Source organism: Rhinolophus ferrumequinum, chromosome 21 (genome assembly GCF_004115265.2).
Source record: "Rhinolophus ferrumequinum isolate MPI-CBG mRhiFer1 chromosome 21, mRhiFer1_v1.p, whole genome shotgun sequence".
Classification (NCBI taxonomy): domain Eukaryota; kingdom Metazoa; phylum Chordata; class Mammalia; order Chiroptera; family Rhinolophidae; genus Rhinolophus; species Rhinolophus ferrumequinum.
Window position 1 is genome coordinate 11,577,912 of NC_046304.1, and position 19,627 is coordinate 11,597,538.

Sequence of the window (19,627 nt, forward strand, 5' to 3'; positions counted from 1 at the left end):
ATTTCATTGTCATTCAGGTCCCAACACTTTGACTATTGACTCTAAAAGACTCAGGTGTTTGGTTTCCTCCAGTCCCTTCCACTCCCAATTCTTGCTTAAATGGCTACCAGAGTTTCTTTTTTAATAATAATAAAAAAAGACTTTATTAGGCTTGGAGGAGGGGTTTCCTAGTCTCTCATCTTCCCCTCTGCCCCCACCCCACTTTCTGTCATGAATGGATCTACTCCCTGACTCATGGGTCATAGGGCAGGGCTTCCATAGACACACGGAACAAAGGTGGGGGAGGCACAGGGTAAGACTAGAGGGAATAATGGAAGGATGGTTATGGGCCCAAGGCCTACACACTCCCCCTCCAATTACAGGCTGGTCAAATCTCATGGCCAGTCAAATATCTAGGTCATCATCTGGGTCCTCTTGGTCCGGGTCATCATAGGCATCTGGCTCATAGAAGATGTGGCTGGTTGCCTGGCCTGAACCAGGGCACAGTAGAGCCTGCTGTCTGAGGAGAGAGAGGGGAGAATTGGTGCTGGTGAGGGTGGGTAACGGGTCCTATCTGGATATGTTCTACCTGGTGACTGACTCCTCTTTGTCCTCCATGTTTTCTTGGTCTAAGTCCCTTTCTCTGAACTCCTTTAGTTAGTACTGAAGCACTATGTGGCACTGAAATAGATACTCTTATACTGCTCTCCTAATAATACTCTAAGTTCTTAGTAGCTTGAGGGCAAGGATCCTGCCATAGTCTTGCTTCATCCACCCACACACTAGGCACAGAACAGGCTTCTACTAAGCCCTTATTAACCTGCCTTTGCCCTCCCCATCTAGCTTCCTGTTCTAGCACCATTGCCTGGAGACAGGGCCACTTCCCCAGGGTCTGGGCTGCCTCAGCCGAGGCCCAGATTGCTCTGGAACAACCCTGGAGCTGGGACCCATGGAGAGAAAAAAGACAAAAGCCTTTTGCCATTGTTGTGGTATGGGTGGGTAGAGAACCACTCCCCAGACTTGGCTCTAGAGATGGACTTCAGCCCCTATAAAGTCTAAGAGGTTAATCAATAACCTGCTGTCACCCCACCTCTCAGGCCCAGATGCTGGGCTCTATTCAGGAACCTGAGCATACAGGCCCCAACCTTACTTTTCAGAGCTGAACTGGAAGGGCAGGGTCAGGCTATCTTTGGCTTCTTTCTCTTTCTTGGACAGGTGAAGGTTAAAGGTCAAATGAGTCGTGGGATCAACCTGTAAGTACAAAGGATGCTGCCACTCTCCCCCATCCCTGACCCCACCCCTAACCTCTGCAGTTTTTATTCTTTTTGCCAGACCCCCAACTCTACTCCCTTGTTCCAGCTCTGGCACTCTTAGATACCAGGGGTGTGTCAGGATGTGGGTGGGGCTGGGACTCTAGGGGGGGCCCCCCTTGGAGATCCACGCTGAAGTCAGGCAAGATGGAGAACCACTGAATCTGGGGAAAAGAAAGAAGAGCATTTGAAAGATTTCCATCTTACCAAACAAACCAGAGACAACTAAAGGCCTAACACCCCCCAACCCCCAATCAGCTATATAACTTAATTGGCTGCTTTCAGGTCTTGATCTCCACCTTTAAACCTCTCCATATGAGCTTGTTCCTTATCCCCCCTAGTAACCACTCCCAGTCTTTTCTTCTTTTCGATTTCCTGGAAGGCACTGTCTTTCAATGGTTAAGCTGACAGGATCCAAATTTCCCAGGTTGCAAAATGGGGATAATAAAACAAATTTATCTCACAGGGTAGCTGTGAAGATTAAATGAGGGAAATAATGAAATGATGAAAGCACAGAGAAGTGTTCTATCACATCAGCTTTTTATTGTTCTTCCCTTCTGACCCGAACCCCTAGTCCTCCTGTGCTGCTTCTGACCTTATGTGTTGGGCGCTGTCGCGGCCTCCGATAGAGGATGTGAGCCGAGGTCTGGCTTGCTGTACCACTCAGAGTCACCTCAGTCTGAGCAAGGCTGCTCAATGCTCCCATGGGGCCTGGGCCGTGAAGCTCTTCATGGAGCAGGCCTAGCACACACACCCGCGCTACTGGGGAGGTGTCACCTGGACAGGGACAAGAAAGGGCACAAAGGGCAGCAGGAAGCATTCAGGGTGGAAACCTGGGATCGAATAGGAGGAAAAAAGGAAAGAGAGGCCCACATTTCCATCACAGCTCTACCACAATCCTGAGTGACTGGCCACTTTCACGGCCCTGCTTTGAGCCTCTTTCAGCCTCACCTTGAATGTGCTTTCTTATTCCAATGTAAATCTGATCAAGGCAGCACTCTGACTACAATCCTCAGGAGCGCCTGATGGCCTTCAGGATGGAATTAACTTGCATCATCTGGTCCCTGCTTGATCTCGTACATATTGAAGTACTTGCAGTTTTTGGACCTTGCCTAGATCCTAGTTAGTGCCTTTGATTCCCTCCCTTTTTGGGAGCATTTACAGAGAGTGTCAGGCATTGCACCAAACACTTCAATCCTTACAAAGGTCAGCATTTTTGGGTTGAACCATATGAGATTGCTCATATTTGACATTTGAGCATATGTGAACTACAAAAATGGCAATTCCACACTTTTACAAAGGAAACTGAAGCACTGTACCTTAACCACAAAACTGAGATCAAGTACCTTAACACAAAGTTGGGTATCTGACTCTAAAGCCCATGCCAGTACCCACAGTATACTTCTGGGCTAGTCCCAGTGCTGCTGGCCTGGCCCAATTTGCCTGGCTGACTCTTTGTCAAGACAGTTCATTCCTTTAAGGTATTCTGGGCATGTTTATCATCATGGCCCGTATCAGAATATCTTGTAACTGCTTGTTTACTTGTCTGTATCCTTTGTGGGGCTTTGAGCTCCTGTAAGATAAGGAACTGACTGCAGTTAGTCTTTATTTTCCCATTATCTAGAATTGTATCTGACACTGTACACTGTATATATTTAATGTTTGTTGAATGAATAAATGAGTGAAATGGATGAGTAAAAAAGAACTTGGAAGAGAAAACAGTGACTGGTAGGTGGCATTATACAGAAGTCAAGAACTAGTATAAAGGTTAAAGAGATGAAAGAAGGTCCACTTGGAGATCCCTGACATGTTTTTTAGTAGGGTAGAGGAAAGGGGTAGGTTCCTTGGCAGGTGGAAATGTGTGAGGGGAAGTAATGAAGGAGGGGTCTCACCAGAGCAGGTGTCTTGATGGCTCAGAGTATGTAGGGTCTGGCAGAGTGTGGTGCAGGGAAGGTGAAGCAGCAGCCAGCTAAGCGAATCAAGAGCAATGATGACAGGACCAGGATCTGGCCTTCTGTACATGGCTTTCAAGGCTCCCAGGGCACCCCCTGGAAGGGCTTCCCCAGTCTTTGACCAGTTGAGAGGGTCTCTGAAGAGATCATGGTAAACCAGTCTGCAAAGAGAAAATAAGAGACAACATAATACTGCCCCATCCTCCCAGTCCTGAAATTCATCCTGTGATCTTTGTGGCTCTGTTTTCTCCATTTTCACTAAAATCTTAAATACTAGTGAAAGGTTAATTACGGAGAAGTAGAATATAGTGATTGAGAAAACAGACTTTGCCATCAAACAGCACTGAGCTCCAAGCTTGACTCTGTTACTTGCCCAAGGTCACCTAAATGATAAATTAGTTAATCTTTCTAAGACTCAGTTTCTTCATTTGTAAAGTAGGGATACCAACTTGACTTTTAGCACAGACATACTAAATACTTAATAAATGTTAATCATCACTATCAAATATTTCCTGAGTGGTGGCTAAAATGTATCATTCTCTGGATGGATAAAGAGAAAGGAAGAATGAGACATGGTTCCAGCCTGCAGAACAGCTTAGAGGTCAAGAATTAAATCATGTGGTACTAACTACAGAAAAAAAATAGCAATTCAGGAAAGGGAGACTGGTGTGGAGTAGAAATCCTGGAATAGTTTCACGGTGGCACAACTTGTTCCCAGACACCTCCTTTCTATCTTCTGATTTCTATCATTTCTATCATTCCCTTGTGAATGCCATCTTAACATATAGGATCACCTCTATCACAATGGGTGACACAAAATTAGGGCTCAACAGAGGTAAACTACTGTTATTATCCATGGAGCTACCGAGACCAGGTAGTAGTCTTTCTTTTTGTTTAGTTTTTTAAAATTAGTTTTAGGTGTACAGAACAATGTAATAGTTATTTAAACCCCTCATAGTGATAACCCACCCCCCAAGCTTCTACCCCTGACCATCTTATATAGCTGTTACAAAACCATCAACTACCTTCCCTATGTTGTACTCCACATCCCATGACAATACATACCTATATATTTAGTTATAGTTGACATTCAATATTATTCTACTTCAGCTTCAGGTGTGTAGAACATGGTCAGGCATCTACATAGTCTATGACATGATCCCCCTGATATGTCCAGAGCCCATTTGGCACCTTACATGATCTTTACAACATTGTTGGTTATATGCCCCATACTGTATTAACTACCACTTTGTATTTCCTAATACCTTCCTGACCCTTTTTCACCTTTTTCACCCTGCCCCCAACCCTATTCCCATCTATCACCCAGATAAATCTAGTACCTATTTGGCACCATACCTAGTTATTACACTATCATTGACTGTATTCCTTATGCTATACCCTACATCCCCATGACTACTGAATAACAACCAATTTGTACTTCTTAATCCCTTCCCCTTTCGCCCATCCTTAACCCCACTCCCATCTTAAAGAAGTCCCTCTAAGACTCCTTTTAATACTGGTTTGGTGATGAACTCCTTCAGCTTTCTTGTCCAGGAAGGAAGCTCCTTATCTGTCCTTCAATTCTAAATGATAGCCTTGCTGGGCAAAGCAATCTTGGTTATCTGTCGTTGCTTTTTCATCACTTGGAATATTTCCTGTCACTTCATTCTTGCCTGCAAAGTTTATGTTGAGAAGTCAGCTGAGTCTTATGGGGGCTCCTCTGTAGGTTAACTAACTGCTTTTCTCTTGCTGCTTTTAAGATTCTCTCTTTGTATTTAACCTTTGGCATTTTAATTATGTGTATTGGTGTGGGCCTCTTTGGGTTCATCTTGTTTGGGATGCTGTGCTTCCTGGGCTTGTATGTCTATTTCCTTCACTAGGTTAGGGAAGTTTTCTGTCATTATTCTTCAAATAGGTTTTCAATTCCTTGCTCTCTCTCTTCTCCTTCTGGTACCCCTATAATGTGAATGTTGGTATGCTTGATATTGTCCCAGAGGCCCCTTAAATTCTCAATTTTTTGGATTCTTTTTACTGTTCTTGTTGGGTGTTTTCTGCTACCTTATGTTCTACATCTCTGGTTGGATCCTCTGTTTCATCTAATCTATTGTTGATTCCCCATAATATATTCATTTCTGTTATTGTATCCTTTATTTCTGACTGGTTCTTTTTTATGGTTTTCATCTCCATTTTTATGCTTCCTATCTCTCTGTTGAAGTTCTCCCTGAGATCATTGAGCATTCTTATAAGCAGTGTTTGGAACTCTACATCTGATTGCTTACTCCATTTTGCTTAGTTCTTTTTCTGGAGCTTTGTTCTATTCTTTTATTTGGGACATATTTATTTGTCTCCCCATTTTGGCTGCCTCCATGTGTTTGTTTCTACGTGTTAGGTAGGGCTATGTCTTCCGGTCTTAGTAGAGAGGCTTTATGTAGTAGGTGTGCTGTGGGGTTCAGTGGCAGTCTTTCTGGTCATCTAAGCCACATGCTCCAGGTATGTCCCTTGTGTGGGTTGTGTGTGCCCTCCTCTTGTAGTTGAGCCTTGGTTGATAACTGCACATCAGTGGGAGGGACTGACCCTTGGGCTCACTGGTTGTGAGGACTGGCTTTGACTACAGTGGAAGAGTTGTTGTGTAGGGGCTGACCCTACGGAGCAGGATCTTCCTCAGCAGGACTCTGGTGTCTGCCTAATCCGCCCCTTGGGGATTAGGGTTGCCAGCTGTCCAGCTGTCCAGTTGTTGCCAGCTGGGTGATGCTCCAGCTTGTTTTGAAGCTGGCCACTTCTTGTTTTGAAGCTGGCACCAGCCCCAGGACCACCTTGGAGGGGATCTGCTGTAGGTCTGCTTCAGCCACAGCCCGTACCCCACTTAGGGCCACCTAGCAGGAGCCAGAAAGAAATCCACAGATGGCTTCTGCTCATGCTGTACTTGGAAACACCTTGAGAGGCCAAGCCATAAACCAAGGCCAGCTGTTGCTAGTGCCAGCTAAGGGCTGCTCAACCAGAGGTACAGGACACACTCAAGCAGATGCTGTTGTCTGGGTTCCGCAAACCTAGGGAAGTCTGCAGCTTGAGCAAAAGCAGGCAGTGTGCATGAAAAAGCCACTGAAAGCAGCCTGGGTGGGGCAGGGTCTCCAATCACCTGGGCGTAGCAAATGAACAGCAGAGACTCAGATATGGCGGCCACCTGCGACTGCAGGTGGGGAATGGGGAGGGCTCAGCACAGAAACAATGGCCTCTGCCAGCTCTCCCGTCCAGGAGAAAGCCACTTCTCAAATCCCTGTCCCACGCCAGACAACTCAATTGCCCATCATATGTCCCTGCTGCCTTTCCAGCTATTGCCCGAGTGCCGGACCTTAGAGCCAGTGATTCCACTGGTGGGTAAGTCCGCATATGGTCCCTTTAAGAGGAGTGGCTTGGGGCCAGCCCAGTGGCTCAGGTGGTTAGAGCTCCATGCTCCTAACTCCGAAGGCTGCTGGTTCGATTCCCACATGGACCAGCGGGCTCTCAACCACAAGGTTGCCGGTTCAACTCCTCGAGTCCCGCAAGGGATGGTGGGCAGCGCCTCCTGCAACTAAGATTGAATACGGCACCTTGAGCTGAGGTGCCGCTGAGCTCCTGGATGGCTCAGTTGATTGGAGCGCGTCCTCTCAACCACAAAGTTGCTGGTTCGACTCCCACAAAGGATGGTGGGCTGCACCCCTGCAACTAGCAATGGCAACTGGACCTGGAGCTGAGCTGCGCCCTCCACAATTAAGACTGAAAGGACAACAACTTGAAGCTGAACAGCACCCTCCACAACTAAGATTGAAAGGACAACTTGACTTGGAAAAAAGTCCTGGAAGTACACAGTTCCCCAATAAAGTCCTGTTCCCCTTCCCCAATAAAATCTTTAAAAAAATAAAAAAAGAGGAGTGGCTAGGAGTGCAGCTGCACTGTCTCACTCAGTCACAATCTCCACTGGTTTTCACAATCAAAAATTATGGGGACTTCTCTCCCTGGCACTGGAACACTGGGCTGGGATCTCTCACTCCTCTAAGGGATGGGGGGACTCCCACAGCTGAAATAGCCCTCCCGATCTTTAATGGTCACATGTAGGTATGGGTCACACGTAGGTAATGGTCACACGTAGGAAGCCCATTGTCTCCAACCTTCCTACCAGTCTGGAGGTGGCTTCTTCTACATGTCTTTAGTTGAAAGGCTTCAGTTCAGCTTGATTTTAGGCAATTCTCAATAATGGTTGTTTTGTAGATTAGTTGTAATTTTGATGTGGTTGTGAGAGAAGGTATACAACATTTACCTACCGCACTATCTTGGTTCGAGCCAAAAGTAGTCTTTCTTAACCAGGCAACATAGATGGGTTCAGGGACCTCCCAATCTGGATGCTACCCCACATCAGTCTATAAGTCCTGGAAGTCTACTTGCCAAAGTTCTTTTACATTTGTCCTAAACTCTTCATCACTACTGCCACTCCCCTAAGCCAGGCCTCTGTCACTTCCTACCATTATTCTCTAAGATTCATTAGAACGGGGATCACGTCTACCTCATTCACTACTGTACCGCCAATGCCCAGCACAGCACCTGGTTCACAATTGGTGCTCAGTACATAGCCACATGAGTGAACCAGGATTACTGCAATAGCATTCCCACCTGGTCTCCCTAGCTCCAGGCTGCCCCTTGCCAACCCATTCTCCACACTGTGGTCACTGAATCTTTCTAACAGGAATGATGTTATCACTCCCCTCCCGAATTTTCAAATGACTCTCCACTGCCTTTACAATAACATCTAAACTCCTTTTTATACTCTGTAAGACCTGTCACTATCAGATATCTTTTTATGTGTCTGACCTCAGGAAGCTCTTCCACCTTCCATGAACAGGTATGCCTTCCCATACCTCCCTAACTTTGCATATATGGTAACAAGTTCCTTAGTAGCTTGCAGTTAAGTGGTGATGCAATTTGGAATCCATGTCTGGATTAAGTATCATGAGATTCTGAATAACTCAAAAAGCAGAACATGTTTACTCTTCTCCCCAGTACAGCCTCTAGTGCTAAACTGTACTGTGGGCCTTTTATAACCCTCTATTTCTCTCTCAATTTCCGCAGTCTCTGCTTTAGATTCTCCAGATATTCACCACTCCTTAGCCTTCCTCTTACTAATTCTCGCCTCCTGAAAGACCCATATCCATTCATTCAATGAATAAGTAGCTGCTACTACTGTGTTTCCCCAAAAATAAGACCTAGCTGGATCATCAGCTCTAATGTGTCTTTTGGAGCCAAAATTAATATAAGACTCGGTCTTATTTTAATATAAGACAGAATATAATATAGTACCGGGCCTTATGTTAATTTTTGCTCCAAAAGACACATTAGAGCTGATGGTCCAGCTAGGTCTTACTTTGGGGGAAACATGGTACATACCAGGTTCTGCACTTGTGACTGCAAGAGAAGTTCCTTAGCAATAGAGATCCCACATCCAGTTAACTCTCTCTTAATTTGTACTTACTGGCTGTTGATACTGACGTCAAAACCTTCACGAAACTCTTCCTCGCTCACTTCACAGCCCAGGATGTGGACTTGCTCCCCACTGAGGCACATATGAGGCAGTGTCAAAGGGTGAGGCCCAGGCTTCCTTTCCCAGGAGGATGGAGAGACGCTGCGGAATACTCACCACAGTACAGATTTCTTGATAAGCGCCTTCAAGAGACTGCGCCCCTCCCATTCCACGGAGTCTGAGGAGAGTGAGACGCATAAACAGCATGACAATACTGAGTTTTACACTTTCACGAACCCGTCGCAACCTCTGCCCCTACCATGTGACCCATGATCCTTCCTTTCCACTTCCTTCCCTTGAGCCCACTTCTGAAGCCCGTGCCTGCGACCCCTCACCCCGAAGCAGCACCAGCCCGCCAGAAGCCAATATAGATTCCAACATCTCCAAGACGCGTCTCGTCCCTTCTCCGACGCGCTCTGATGGCGTCACGACTCGCTGCTCCGCCCCGTCCAGCTGAAGGGGCGGGGCATCCATGATCCCTCCCACCACTAAGATCTGGCAGAGTCGGAGATAGGAGGTGGTATGTTCAATTTTCCCACAGGGGCTCACGCAGAGGGGCCCATCCTAAGGCCTGGAGCACAGACGTACGGACGACACCCCTGTCTACATTTTTACCATGAATAGGGCAGGAAGAGTGGTGGGGACAGTTGTCTATAGAAAGGGCAGGTGGCCTCACAAGCTCGTCCGGCGGCCTGAACTCGGGGACAAGTGACGTCTGTGCCCCGTTTACCCGGTTCGAGGCGGGGCCCCAGACCCCGCCCCATCGACACCCTCCGCGCGTGCGCGGTACTGCGGCCTTGTTCGGGACACATTCCACTTTCATTTTCCCCACCCCCACAGGCCGAGTAGGGGTAACATTAGTCCCGGTGAAGCGAATACACGTCACCACCGGAAGTAATGTCAGAGGGGAAGAGGAGGGGGGAAGAAGGGAGGAGGGAGCCCTTTGGGCGGTAAAATGGCGCCTGTCAGAGTGGGAAATCCTGCTGCAGAGACTGCAGCCCCGCTCCTCAGCGGCTAAGGCGCCCCAGACCTCGGGGAGGGGGAGGCCGCTCCGGGTCAGCCATCCGCGCCTTTCGGCTCCCCCTCCCCCTCCTTCCCCGCTCCTTCGCTCAACCGGCCGGTTCACGGCCGCGGCCCTTCGCGCACCCCTGCCCCCGCCCGCCCCTTTCCCCCGGGCAGCCCCCTAGCGCGCCTGCGCAGCGGGCCACCCTCCTCTTCCCCCTCTTCCCCTCCCCCTTCTCCCTCCCTCCCTTATCCCTAGCCCCCTCCCCCACAACCCCCTCCCCCAATTCTTCATCCCCTTCCCTGCTGGTCTCTGAGGACCCCGTCCTATCCCAACCTATTTCGGCCCGCAACCTCCGCGAAGCCGTCGGTGCCAGTCCCTGCCCATGTGGGCCCCTGCGGGCTGCCCACGCCTGTACCCCAGCTCCCCGTTTCTCTGGGCTTCCCCCTCGCTGGGGGTGGCTTTCTGAGCCTTCCTCTCCGTGCCCCTCTCTGCGGCCTCTCCTGCCACTCGGGGCCCCCGTTCCCCCTCCCGGCAGCGGGGGGCTGCCCCCGGGGGGCTGGCGGAGCTGGGCCGCGGGGGCCCCAGGGCCGGCGGTGCCGGGGTCATCGGGATGATGCGGACGCAGTGTCTGCTGGGGCTGCGCACGTTCGTGGCCTTCGCCGCCAAGCTGTGGAGCTTCTTCATTTACCTTTTGCGGAGGCAGATCCGCACGGTGAGCCTCGGTGGGCGCCGGTGGTGGTGGGGACCTCTGTCAGTGGTGCTCACGGGTTTTCAGAAAGCGTCGGGCCTCTGGGCCTAGGAACGGAGTCCTAGCGGCAGCTTCTCCCGTTAGAGATTTAGGGCACCTTTAGCTGGGCGTGGGGTGGGATGGGGAGGAGGGAGACCCTTGTATTAGAACTGAGAACCGGGGGCCTAGACGGGGACCGGATTTTGCAACTATTGGGGTCTAGGGTGGTGGGTGGGGCGCCCTTAAGAAAGCTGGAGTTGTTGCTGAAGAAACAGAGGCGGGGAACACCTGTTTGATGGCAGCATATCTGTTGATGTGGACTTGTGAAAGACCCTCCTTGTGTGTTTGGTCTTATAACAAGGGAGTGACTGGCTTGTGTGTCAAGGGTGGGGGTGGCTGGGAGGGCATATGTGATGAGGATGGAAACTTGGGAAAAGCCCTGGGTGTGAAGGAGAAACCCCTGCCGCTTGCATTAAGGGAACTCCTCCAAAAAGGCCCTGAAAAACTTACCTCATAGTGTGAGTATGTTGATTTATTGAGACCCTGGGACTAAAAGATGCTTTTATGTTGGGCTGCTTTAGTTGTGGAAGGGAGCATATAAAAGTTGGGGTGTCCCTATTAGAAGACGGCATTTGTCAGTTGTAGGCTTGACTCTGAAGGCACACTTGTTTCTCCCGGAGACCCTAGCATTCCTTGTTGAGGGATACTGTGGGTAGTGGAGACTGTGCATGTGCTCAGATGTCTCTGGGTTTCCTTCGCTATAGCTTTTCCCCAAGGTCAAAGCTCCTTAGGCTAACATCATTTAATGAATGGTCTCTTGTGTTCTCATCACCACTGGGGAGAATCTTCTGAAGGAGTCTGGGGAGATTCAGTGAGCTTGGGTGCAGAGGTTCTCTGGTCTGTACTCTTTGGCATACTTCAGTAAAACTTGAAACAATAAAAACGGGTAGGGCCTGCCTAGGTCAAGAAAGCCCTAGGAGGTAGGGGTGGTGACTTGGGGGAATGGGTCTGGCCTGGGCTTCAGTGTCTCCTTTACTATTCTACTGTTTCCACATCCTGATATAGGGTGAGGATTGTTCTCGGCGGTCATGGTTGTAGGTAGGGCTATTTACCTGAGACAAGAGTTAGGATCCAAGAAGCATCTGGGGTCATAGATGCTGAGATGTGTGTAGGGCTAGCTCCTGGGATTTTCTTTACATGTTAGCTACCATCCTCTCTTCCTGGCCTTGCTGTGAGCTTCCCATTTTCTCTCCCTAACACCACAATTTTCTGTTCTGGTTGCAGGGAATAGTGCTCCAGCCCATCCAGAGGTTAGTGGCTCTCCTCTGGGTGGCACTGACCCACAGCCCTTTGTCTTCTCTTCCCTTCCAGTCTGGTTTCCACCCCCCACCCCCTTCTGGCAGACGCTTGGAGCATTCCCTACATGCCCCGCATGTGCAACCCGAGCTAGCAGGGCAGGACACTCGAGCTGTTGCGGCCCTCATCACCACCCAGGGAGAAAAGAAGGGCAGATGCCTTGGGATTAGGGGGAGAGGGCCCTTTCCTTTGCAAGGGGAAGCCTGATTCTGGGGAAGGCTCTAGGGATGGACTGAAAAGCATTGGTGCCTTCAAAGGAAAGAGCAGAGGAGGGAATTACCAGGGTTTGCATGGGGGAGATCCGAATATTAGAAATAGGAGCCTCTAGAGAAGGCTTGGAGAAGCTGGAAGGCTGAGGGGTGATGTCCTTGTCCTTTCACTTCTCACTCACAGCCCTTACTTCACTGTGGCCTTCTCCACACACCCTGTCAGTCAGCTTGGCAGATGGGGCTTTCCAGCGTTCTCTGCCTTGCCCTAGGTACCAGGAAAAGGAGGCTGTTGAAAGGGCTGAGGTTCTTTGCAACTTGTGACTTGGCTCTTAGAGACAGAAATGGACAGGTGGCTGGTTAAAATAGGCCTGGTGGCCCCCAGCCAGAGGAACTTAGCTGACCTGACAACCCCTGGATTGCTTCAACCTCTCTTCCCCTTAGGGACCCAAGGACCTCCCCTCTTGACTCCTGTTCCTACTACACTAAGGAAGCTCAGTTTCTAGCGGGAGGTGATGGGAGTTGTCATGAAGAATCCTTAGGGGGGAGGTGGGGAGGGCTGTGCATTTCTTTGTTCAGTATAGCAGGATAATACGGTTAAGAGGGCGAGCTCTTATGTCAGACTGCGTGGATACAATCCTGGCTGCACCACTTCATAGATTCTAAGATGAACTGACCACCCCTGCTACAGTGTTCTAGGAATTCAGCCATGATAGAGACAAAAATCCATGCTCTCGTGGAGTTTGCATTCTAACTGTGGGGACAGACAACTAAATAAGATAATTTCTAGCTGTGTGGCCTTAGGCAAGGTATTTAACCTCTCTAAGCCTCAGTTTATCGTTAAAACAGAGATGATATTATTGTTGTTGTTTTGAGAAATAAATGAAATAATCCTGAATCATGTACACGGTACCCAACATATAGTAAATATTCAACATGTGCTACCTATTGTTACTAGGGAAGATTTCCTTGTCAAGGGTTCTAATTCTCTCTCTTGTTCTTAGGTAATTCAGTACCAAACTGTTCGATATGATATCCTTCCCTTATCTCCTGTGTCCCGGAATCGGCTAGGTATGTGTGCTGGCTGAGAAGACTCCTCTAATGTGAGGTAGGAGTCAAGGTCTGGGCTGGAGGTTGGTTGATGTTTTCCCTTCCTGTTGTGGTTCAGGCCAGGTGAAGAGGAAGATCCTGGTGCTGGATCTGGATGAGACACTTATTCACTCCCATCATGATGGGGTCCTGAGGCCCACAGTCCGGCCTGGAACACCTCCTGATTTCATCCTTAAGGTGTGTGGGGATGGAATGGAATGGTTATGGCTGTTATTCGTCTTAGGCTGGACTCCCTTTCCCAATCCCAGAATGTCTCATCTCCATCCCCATCCTCTGGCACCAGTGTCAGCCTGAAGGAGGGAAGCAGGCAATGGGAGGGTGTCCTTTAGGCCATGTCCTGGTGCTCAGTACTTCCCCTAGCCCTTCCCTATTCCTCTACAGGTGGTAATAGACAAACATCCTGTCCGGTTTTTTGTACATAAGAGGCCCCATGTGGATTTCTTCTTAGAAGTGGTGAGTTTGCGAAAGCCAAAGGGAGCTCTGTTATGAAGGAATGGTTTTAGGGTTCTGGGAATTTAGAGAATTTGGAGGAAGTAAGGGGTGAGGAGAAATGGATAAGGGCAATTTTGAAGAGGGGAGGCTGTGGGATGGTTGGAGAATGGCTTTCACTAGTTCGGGTTCATTTGTTTTGCTGATGTAATTCTTTTCTTCCACAGGCTTCCTGTTCTTTTGTTCTTGCATCTCTGAATCTTAAGGGTGTATGGTGCCTAAGACTTGAGTTTGGGGGCGTTCACAATTTTGTGTCCTTAGAGATAATTTGATATTGCTGAAAGTCCTGAAGGACAAGGCTGCAGTCCTGGTGAATGGGAACTGTGTATCTAAAGGATGATCACCTCTTCTGACACCTCCCTTTCCCCTGTCTATTTCAGGTGAGCCAGTGGTACGAGCTGGTAGTATTCACAGCAAGCATGGAGATTTATGGCTCTGCTGTGGCAGATAAACTGGACAATAGCAGAAGCATTCTCAAGAGGAGATACTACAGACAGGTAAGGGGCTAGAATCCAGGTCTAAGAGTGAAGCTCCAGAGGCAGACCACCAGGGAGTGATTTGAGTTGGAAGCAATTGCCCTGAAATGGGACCTTCTAGTCGTATGTGTGTGGGCGGTGGTATACTGCATGATCCCCTTTGTGGGAATTGGCTGCCCAAGGCGTTGTTGGGATGGGGGGGAGGACAGTCACAGAGAGCGAGTTTCCTTTTGATGCCCAGCTTACCCTGCCTTCCAGCACTGCACTTTGGAATTGGGCAGCTACATCAAGGACCTCTCTGTGGTCCACAGTGACCTCTCCAGCATTGTGATCCTGGATAACTCCCCGGGGGCTTACAGGAGCCATCCAGGTATGGGGGAAGGTGGTGAGTCTGGCAGGACCAGGAAGTGGTTCTGAGGAGGTATTTTGAATACGTGGAGTTGTGATGCCTGGTTTACTGTAGGTCAGGATGCAAGTTGTTTCTCTTCTAAGTGAGACGTTCCCCTCTCTCCCACATGATCATTTCATAAATCAGATTTCTTAAAAGCAGGTGAGACACAATGACAATAAGTTTGACCAGAGGCCTCACACTAGTATGATATGTGGTGATCGAAATTTAATTTTATTTTGGAGGATAAATCAAGAAGGTTTTTACTTAGATTATTGAGTTTGGGTGGAAGGTATATATTTGAAAGTAATGATCCTTACTCCCAAATAAAAGAAAAAAACACCCTGTCTCTTTTGAATCCTTTGTTCTCATGTGCATTTTTCACTCAACTTAGACAATGCCATCCCCATCAAATCCTGGTTCAGTGACCCCAGCGACACCGCCCTTCTCAACCTGCTTCCAATGCTGGATGCCCTCAGGTAAGGGAAGCTAGACACTTAGATTTCTGAGGAAAGGAGGAGGTGGGGGAATCCCAAGAGGAAAAAAAAAAGTTTGACCTGTTTTACTTACTTATCTCTCTTCCCTAAGAATTTAGCATTTGAGCCCAGGTCTTAGACTAAAGCTCATCACTTTTAGCCGTTGGGTTTTGGGCAAACTGAACATCATCTGAAAATGGTGATCATTTCTGCCCCACATCTCCAGTGAGGCTGCCTCACACTAGTGTTGTGGGGATATTAACTATAAGGACTCTACCAATGCAAGTTATTGTCATCCCAGGTTCACCGCTGATGTTCGTTCTGTGCTGAGCCGAAACCTTCACCAACATAGGCTCTGGTGACAGCTGCTCCCCCTCCACCTGAGTTGGGGTGGGGGGGAAAGGGAGGGTGAGCCCTCAGGATGCCGTCTGATGCCCTGTCCAATGGTGAGGACTGCCTGGGCAGGGTCTGCCCCTCCCTCCCCTCTCTGCCCTGGGAGCCCTGCACTCTGTATGGAGTCTGGATGGACACATGGGCTAGATTCTGAAGCAGCCTCACTCTAACTTCGTGTTCAAACTCCTTGGAAACCCCAGACTGGGACATAAGCAGAGGCCTAGGAGAGCCGAAACTGTGTCTGTGGTGGAGAGACAGGACTGGCCAGAGTGAGAGACAGACATTCGGTAATCCAGGAGGCTCAGAGAGAAGCCAAGCCAGCTTTGTTGTGATTTGATTTTTTTAAAACTCTTGTATAAAACTGATCTAATTCTTTACTCCAAGGGCTGGGCTGTGGGTGGGAAACTGGGATTTGGGCCACTGGATTTTCCCCAAACTTGTCCTCCCTTTACTTTTCCCTCTGTTTTCCCTTTTTCCTAGATTTCCTCAGACCTGTAACCAGTTTTTTTTTTTTTTTTTTTTTCTCTTTTTTTCTTTCCTCTCTTTTAAACCATGCATTATAACTTGGAAACCAAAGCTGCCCTAGGTCCTTCTCTGGGGTTTGGGTAAATGAAGGGGAGGGGTCTTTGTTCACATCCATCCTGCCCTCTAGGCAGAGGGGAGAGACTGCTGTTGGGCCCAAGGGGTAAGGGGAAAATGTGGTGTTGGGTTGTCTGATGAAGTAGTGAACATTGACATCAGATGATTTGGCGGGAAGTGAAGGGTCAGCGCCCTGGCTGGGAGCGAAAAGTACAGCTATATGTCTGGAGAAGACTCGAGCTCCAGAGCAAGACACAGAAATATGAAAGGAGAAGCCTGAATGCCAGAAAAGGCATATAGCTGGAGAGAGGCTGGGCTGGGGGGACTGACGTAGACAAGCTAAGTGGGCGCCGCCCGCAGGTAGCTTGTGCCACAGGCCGTCCACTCCCCGGTCAGGTTAACCTCCCTCCCGCCTCCGGCTCCCCGCGCCCTCCTCCCCGAAGCCGGCTCTACTTCCTTGTAGCTGCCACGTGATGCTCCGCCCTTCTCTGAGATCACATGATTTCGTTGATACAAATACTAGTGGTGTTCTTCCGCGCTGACGTAGTCCCAAACGTTTCGGACCTTTACATTCCCTCTTGGTCCACTCATTCCTGGTACTTATGCTTTCTGTGCATCTCTCTAAACATATATTTCGTTTCTGCGCTCCTGTATTTCCGAAGGCCACCTCCTCCATTTGGGTACTATTTTGTTTTGGTGTCAACGGCCGTCTTTAGCGTACCAGCACATTTCTTGAATAGCTATCCTTGTAATTCTCTGCTTTTTCCTTTACGTTATGTCCGAAAAGAATTTTTGATGAATAAGTCTCAAGTTATGATTACTATCTCCTAGCTTCTTTTCACCCCTAGCTTCGTGGGGGAAGGTCGGGAAACGGGTTTTCAGTTATTTTTGACGGTAGCAAAAGCCAACCACCTTTGCTACGTCGCCTGCGTAACCCACAAGTTGATTCCGAAGCTATTACGCTGACGGCGTGGCGGGGGCAGGGGGGTGGTCAGTAGGTGGTGCTAAGTTAGCGGCGTCAGGGCTGCTGCGCTAGTGGCGTAATGTAGCAGGCAGGGCGGCCCCTGATGGGCGGGGGCGGGGTTGGTGAATAGGGAAGTGGCGCAAGTCCTGGGATCGCTCCGCTGAATCCGCCCGCGCGTCGCCGCCGTCGCCGCCTCCCCCAGTCCCGGCCCCCCCGGGTTCCCTCAGCCCAGCCTTGTCCAGCCCGGTTCCCGGGAGGATGAAGTTCGTGTATAAAGAGGAGCATCCGTTCGAGAAGCGCCGCTCTGAGGGCGAGAAGATCCGAAAGAAATACCCGGACCGGGTCCCGGTGAGGACCGTAGCCAGGGCCGAGGGCGCGGGGCGCTGGCGCTGGTGCTGGCGCTGACGCCACAGCCTGGGCTTGGGTCGGGGACGGGCAGTTTGGGTATCAAGCTTCCTGCTGTGGCAGGGTTGGGAACGAACCTGAAACTGCTGTCTCTGGGACCGGAGGTGAAAGGAGTGGGGTAGCGGTGGTAGCTGGGGGTGAGGGGGTGTAGATGGGAGAGATAGACCTTGAGATTCGTGTGGGAGGCTGTAGGGAGTTTGACAGTCTGAATGTCACATGGTCATTCCCCCGAGTTCTTGAGATTGAAGCTGTAGTCGCCCCAGACAAGTCATTCCCGTCTAATGAAGGTAATTATTTATTATGACAGGGACCTGGATGATTAGGTGAGTTGAGTCAGTGGGGTTAGAATCTCTACTCAGGTCTGCACCGCGTGTTCATAGACAAAGAATTGAGTCTGGGGTAGGTCTGCGTGCTAGAAATACTGTTGCTTGAGTTCCTGACAGGTGGAGCTGTGGGACGCTATACCTACTGTCTCCTAATTTTCATCTTCCCTTTATCAGGTGATAGTAGAAAAGGCTCCCAAAGCTCGGATAGGAGACCTTGACAAAAAGAAATACCTGGTGCCTTCTGATCTCACAGGTGGGAACCTGACCCAATACTCAAGTTTGCTTCCTGTGGGTGTGAGTGCAATCTCTGTGGGAGGAGGCTCCACATAGCAGCTGTTCTTTTGAGGGCTTTTGTGCTATCTGTGACTTTATCACACCTTGTATCTTTGGCAGTTGGTCAGTTCTACTTCTTGATCCGGAAGCGAATTCATCTCCGAGCTGAGGATGCCTTGTTTTTCTTTGTCAACAATGTCATTCCACCCACCAGTGCCACGATGGGTCAGCTATACCAGGTACGGGGACTGGGACGTAATGGAGGCTTTGGAGAGGAGGTGGAAGAGCGTGAGAGGAAGCAAGTTTTACGTCGGTAGTTCTTGGACTAGCTGGCTTGCTGAGCTCTCAATTTTATCTTTGGCCTGAAACTTTGTGGATAGTCCTGAGTTGGGGGTTTGGGCAGGCAGTGGGAGTAGAGAGAAGGGAGAGAACAGTGAGCTGGAGCAAGTATTCTAATTCTGACTCTCCCTAGTCCCTCCCCACAGCAGCAGAGAACAGTTGAAGATCTTTTTTGCCCAGGGCTGCTTCTAGGGATAATCCGACTAGACTACTAGGGCTTGGAGCAAGTGATGAAGAGAATCAAGGCACTGGTTTTGGGAGTTTTCAAAAAGAATGGTTTTTAAAGCATGTGTTTGGGTGGCAGGTGGTTTAGGTAACTAAAGCTCAGATGTCTGAGCAGCATCATTTTCTGTTTTCACTCCAGGAACACCATGAAGAAGACTTCTTTCTATACATTGCGTACAGTGACGAAAGTGTCTATGGTCTGTGAAACTGCTGCCCCTGCAGTGGGGGGGTCCCATTCTACAAAGAGAGAGGTGGCCCCCCTTCCTTGACCACCTCCTCCTTCAGGCTCAAACACCACCTCCCTTCAGGACCTGCACTTCCTAATGTTTGAGGCTCTTTTCCCAGACCCTCTTAGCAGGAGGGTTAATGGGTGGAGATGGCCTCTAGTACCTCTCCTTCCTCCTTTCTTCCCCTTTCTATACCACTTTCCCACTCTGCTTTAGACTTCTTGATTGTCAATCTCTGTCACATCCAGTGATTGTTTTGGTTTCTGTTCCCTTTCTAACTGCTCAAGGGGCTCAGAACCCCAACAATCCTTTCCTTTCACTACCTTTTTTTGGGGTAGATGGAAGGGACTGAAATTGTGGGGGGAAGGTAGGAGGCACATTAATAAAGAGGAAACCAAGCTGAACTGGATTTTGCTTTGTATTCCTTCCCTCCCCCTTTTGTTTTTTAGTCATCGGTGGTGGGAAAGAGGTTGGAGGGATGGTCATATATTTCAGTTTATTCTGTTGATGTTGGGGTAGCTTTTCCTTGTGCATAAAAAGGGTGCTTTTATTGTGATGGATGAGATACTCTGAGTTGTTTCTTGAAACTTTAGCTTTATCTACATGTGTATTGGGTCCTTATGGAAAGAATAACTTTTTTATTGTGGGTTCCTGTGGAGAAAGTTTGATAGTACCTGCTTTAGATATACACATCCAAGTTTATTACAACCTTTTGGATTAAGGAAGTTTTCGCGTGTGGAGGCTGCTAAAAGGACTCTGTCTTCAGATGTATGTCACCTGGCCAGACTTTGTGCCAGAATATGGGATCCAGTGGAGGGGAATCCAAGGGAGGGAGAAGACTGGGACGAGGGAACCATTATCACCAGGAAAACT

General features: G+C 49.0%; 3 protein-coding genes across 4 annotated transcripts; 2 read left to right on the forward strand and 1 right to left on the reverse strand.

The window, feature by feature from the left end:
* Positions 1 to 102: 102 nt before the first annotated feature.
* On the reverse strand, positions 103 to 9,278 carry ELP5 (elongator acetyltransferase complex subunit 5). The gene is made up of 8 exons (XM_033089352.1): positions 9,125 to 9,278; positions 8,907 to 8,967; positions 8,742 to 8,822; positions 3,182 to 3,402; positions 1,885 to 2,066; positions 1,358 to 1,453; positions 1,130 to 1,230; positions 103 to 499 (listed from the first exon to the last, which is right to left on the reverse strand). The coding sequence occupies exons 1-8, from the start codon at positions 9,261 to 9,263 to the stop codon at positions 385 to 387; spliced, it is 996 nt and encodes a 331-aa protein (XP_032945243.1). The 5' UTR covers positions 9,264 to 9,278; the 3' UTR covers positions 103 to 384.
* Positions 9,279 to 9,709: 431 nt separating this feature from the next.
* On the forward strand, positions 9,710 to 16,936 carry CTDNEP1 (CTD nuclear envelope phosphatase 1). The gene is made up of 8 exons (XM_033089354.1): positions 9,710 to 10,507; positions 13,089 to 13,155; positions 13,253 to 13,371; positions 13,576 to 13,647; positions 14,064 to 14,180; positions 14,418 to 14,529; positions 14,942 to 15,026; positions 15,325 to 16,936. The coding sequence occupies exons 1-8, from the start codon at positions 10,406 to 10,408 to the stop codon at positions 15,383 to 15,385; spliced, it is 735 nt and encodes a 244-aa protein (XP_032945245.1). The 5' UTR covers positions 9,710 to 10,405; the 3' UTR covers positions 15,386 to 16,936.
* Positions 16,937 to 17,080: 144 nt separating this feature from the next.
* GABARAP (GABA type A receptor-associated protein) lies at positions 17,081 to 19,158 on the forward strand. 2 transcript variants are annotated; one of them, XM_033089358.1, is made up of 5 exons: positions 17,081 to 17,307; positions 17,865 to 17,943; positions 18,084 to 18,202; positions 18,667 to 18,743; positions 18,788 to 19,158. In XM_033089358.1, exons 1-4 carry the CDS (start codon positions 17,218 to 17,220, stop codon positions 18,730 to 18,732), a joined length of 354 nt encoding a protein of 117 aa, XP_032945249.1. In that variant the 5' UTR covers positions 17,081 to 17,217; the 3' UTR covers positions 18,733 to 18,743; positions 18,788 to 19,158. The 2 variants fall into 2 exon arrangements, with proteins under 2 accessions (XP_032945249.1, XP_032945248.1); XM_033089357.1 differs by having other exon boundaries at positions 17,085 to 17,307; positions 18,667 to 19,158.
* Positions 19,159 to 19,627: the final 469 nt, after the last annotated feature.

Bases quoted from the DNA above. Each gene is read 5' to 3' on its own strand.
- ELP5 (XM_033089352.1), bottom strand. From the start codon at position 9,263: ATGGATGCCCCGCCCCTTCAGCTGGACGGGGCGGAGCAGCGAGTCGTG. The intron at 8,968-9,124 runs GTGAGGGGTCGC...CACTCTCCTCAG, and splicing joins CGGGCTGGTGCTGCTTCGGG to ACTCCGTGGAATGGGAGGGG. The intron at 500-1,129 runs GTAAGGTTGGGG...CTCTCTCCTCAG, and splicing joins TTCCAGTTCAGCTCTGAAAA to ACAGCAGGCTCTACTGTGCC.
- GABARAP (XM_033089358.1), top strand. From the start codon at position 17,218: ATGAAGTTCGTGTATAAAGAGGAGCATCCGTTCGAGAAGCGCCGCTCT. The intron at 17,308-17,864 runs GTGAGGACCGTA...TCCCTTTATCAG, and splicing joins AATACCCGGACCGGGTCCCG to GTGATAGTAGAAAAGGCTCC. The intron at 17,944-18,083 runs GTGGGAACCTGA...TATCTTTGGCAG, and splicing joins GGTGCCTTCTGATCTCACAG to TTGGTCAGTTCTACTTCTTG.
- CTDNEP1 (XM_033089354.1), top strand. From the start codon at position 10,406: ATGATGCGGACGCAGTGTCTGCTGGGGCTGCGCACGTTCGTGGCCTTC. The intron at 13,156-13,252 runs GTATGTGTGCTG...GTTGTGGTTCAG, and splicing joins TGTGTCCCGGAATCGGCTAG to GCCAGGTGAAGAGGAAGATC. The intron at 14,181-14,417 runs GTAAGGGGCTAG...CCTGCCTTCCAG, and splicing joins AGAGGAGATACTACAGACAG to CACTGCACTTTGGAATTGGG.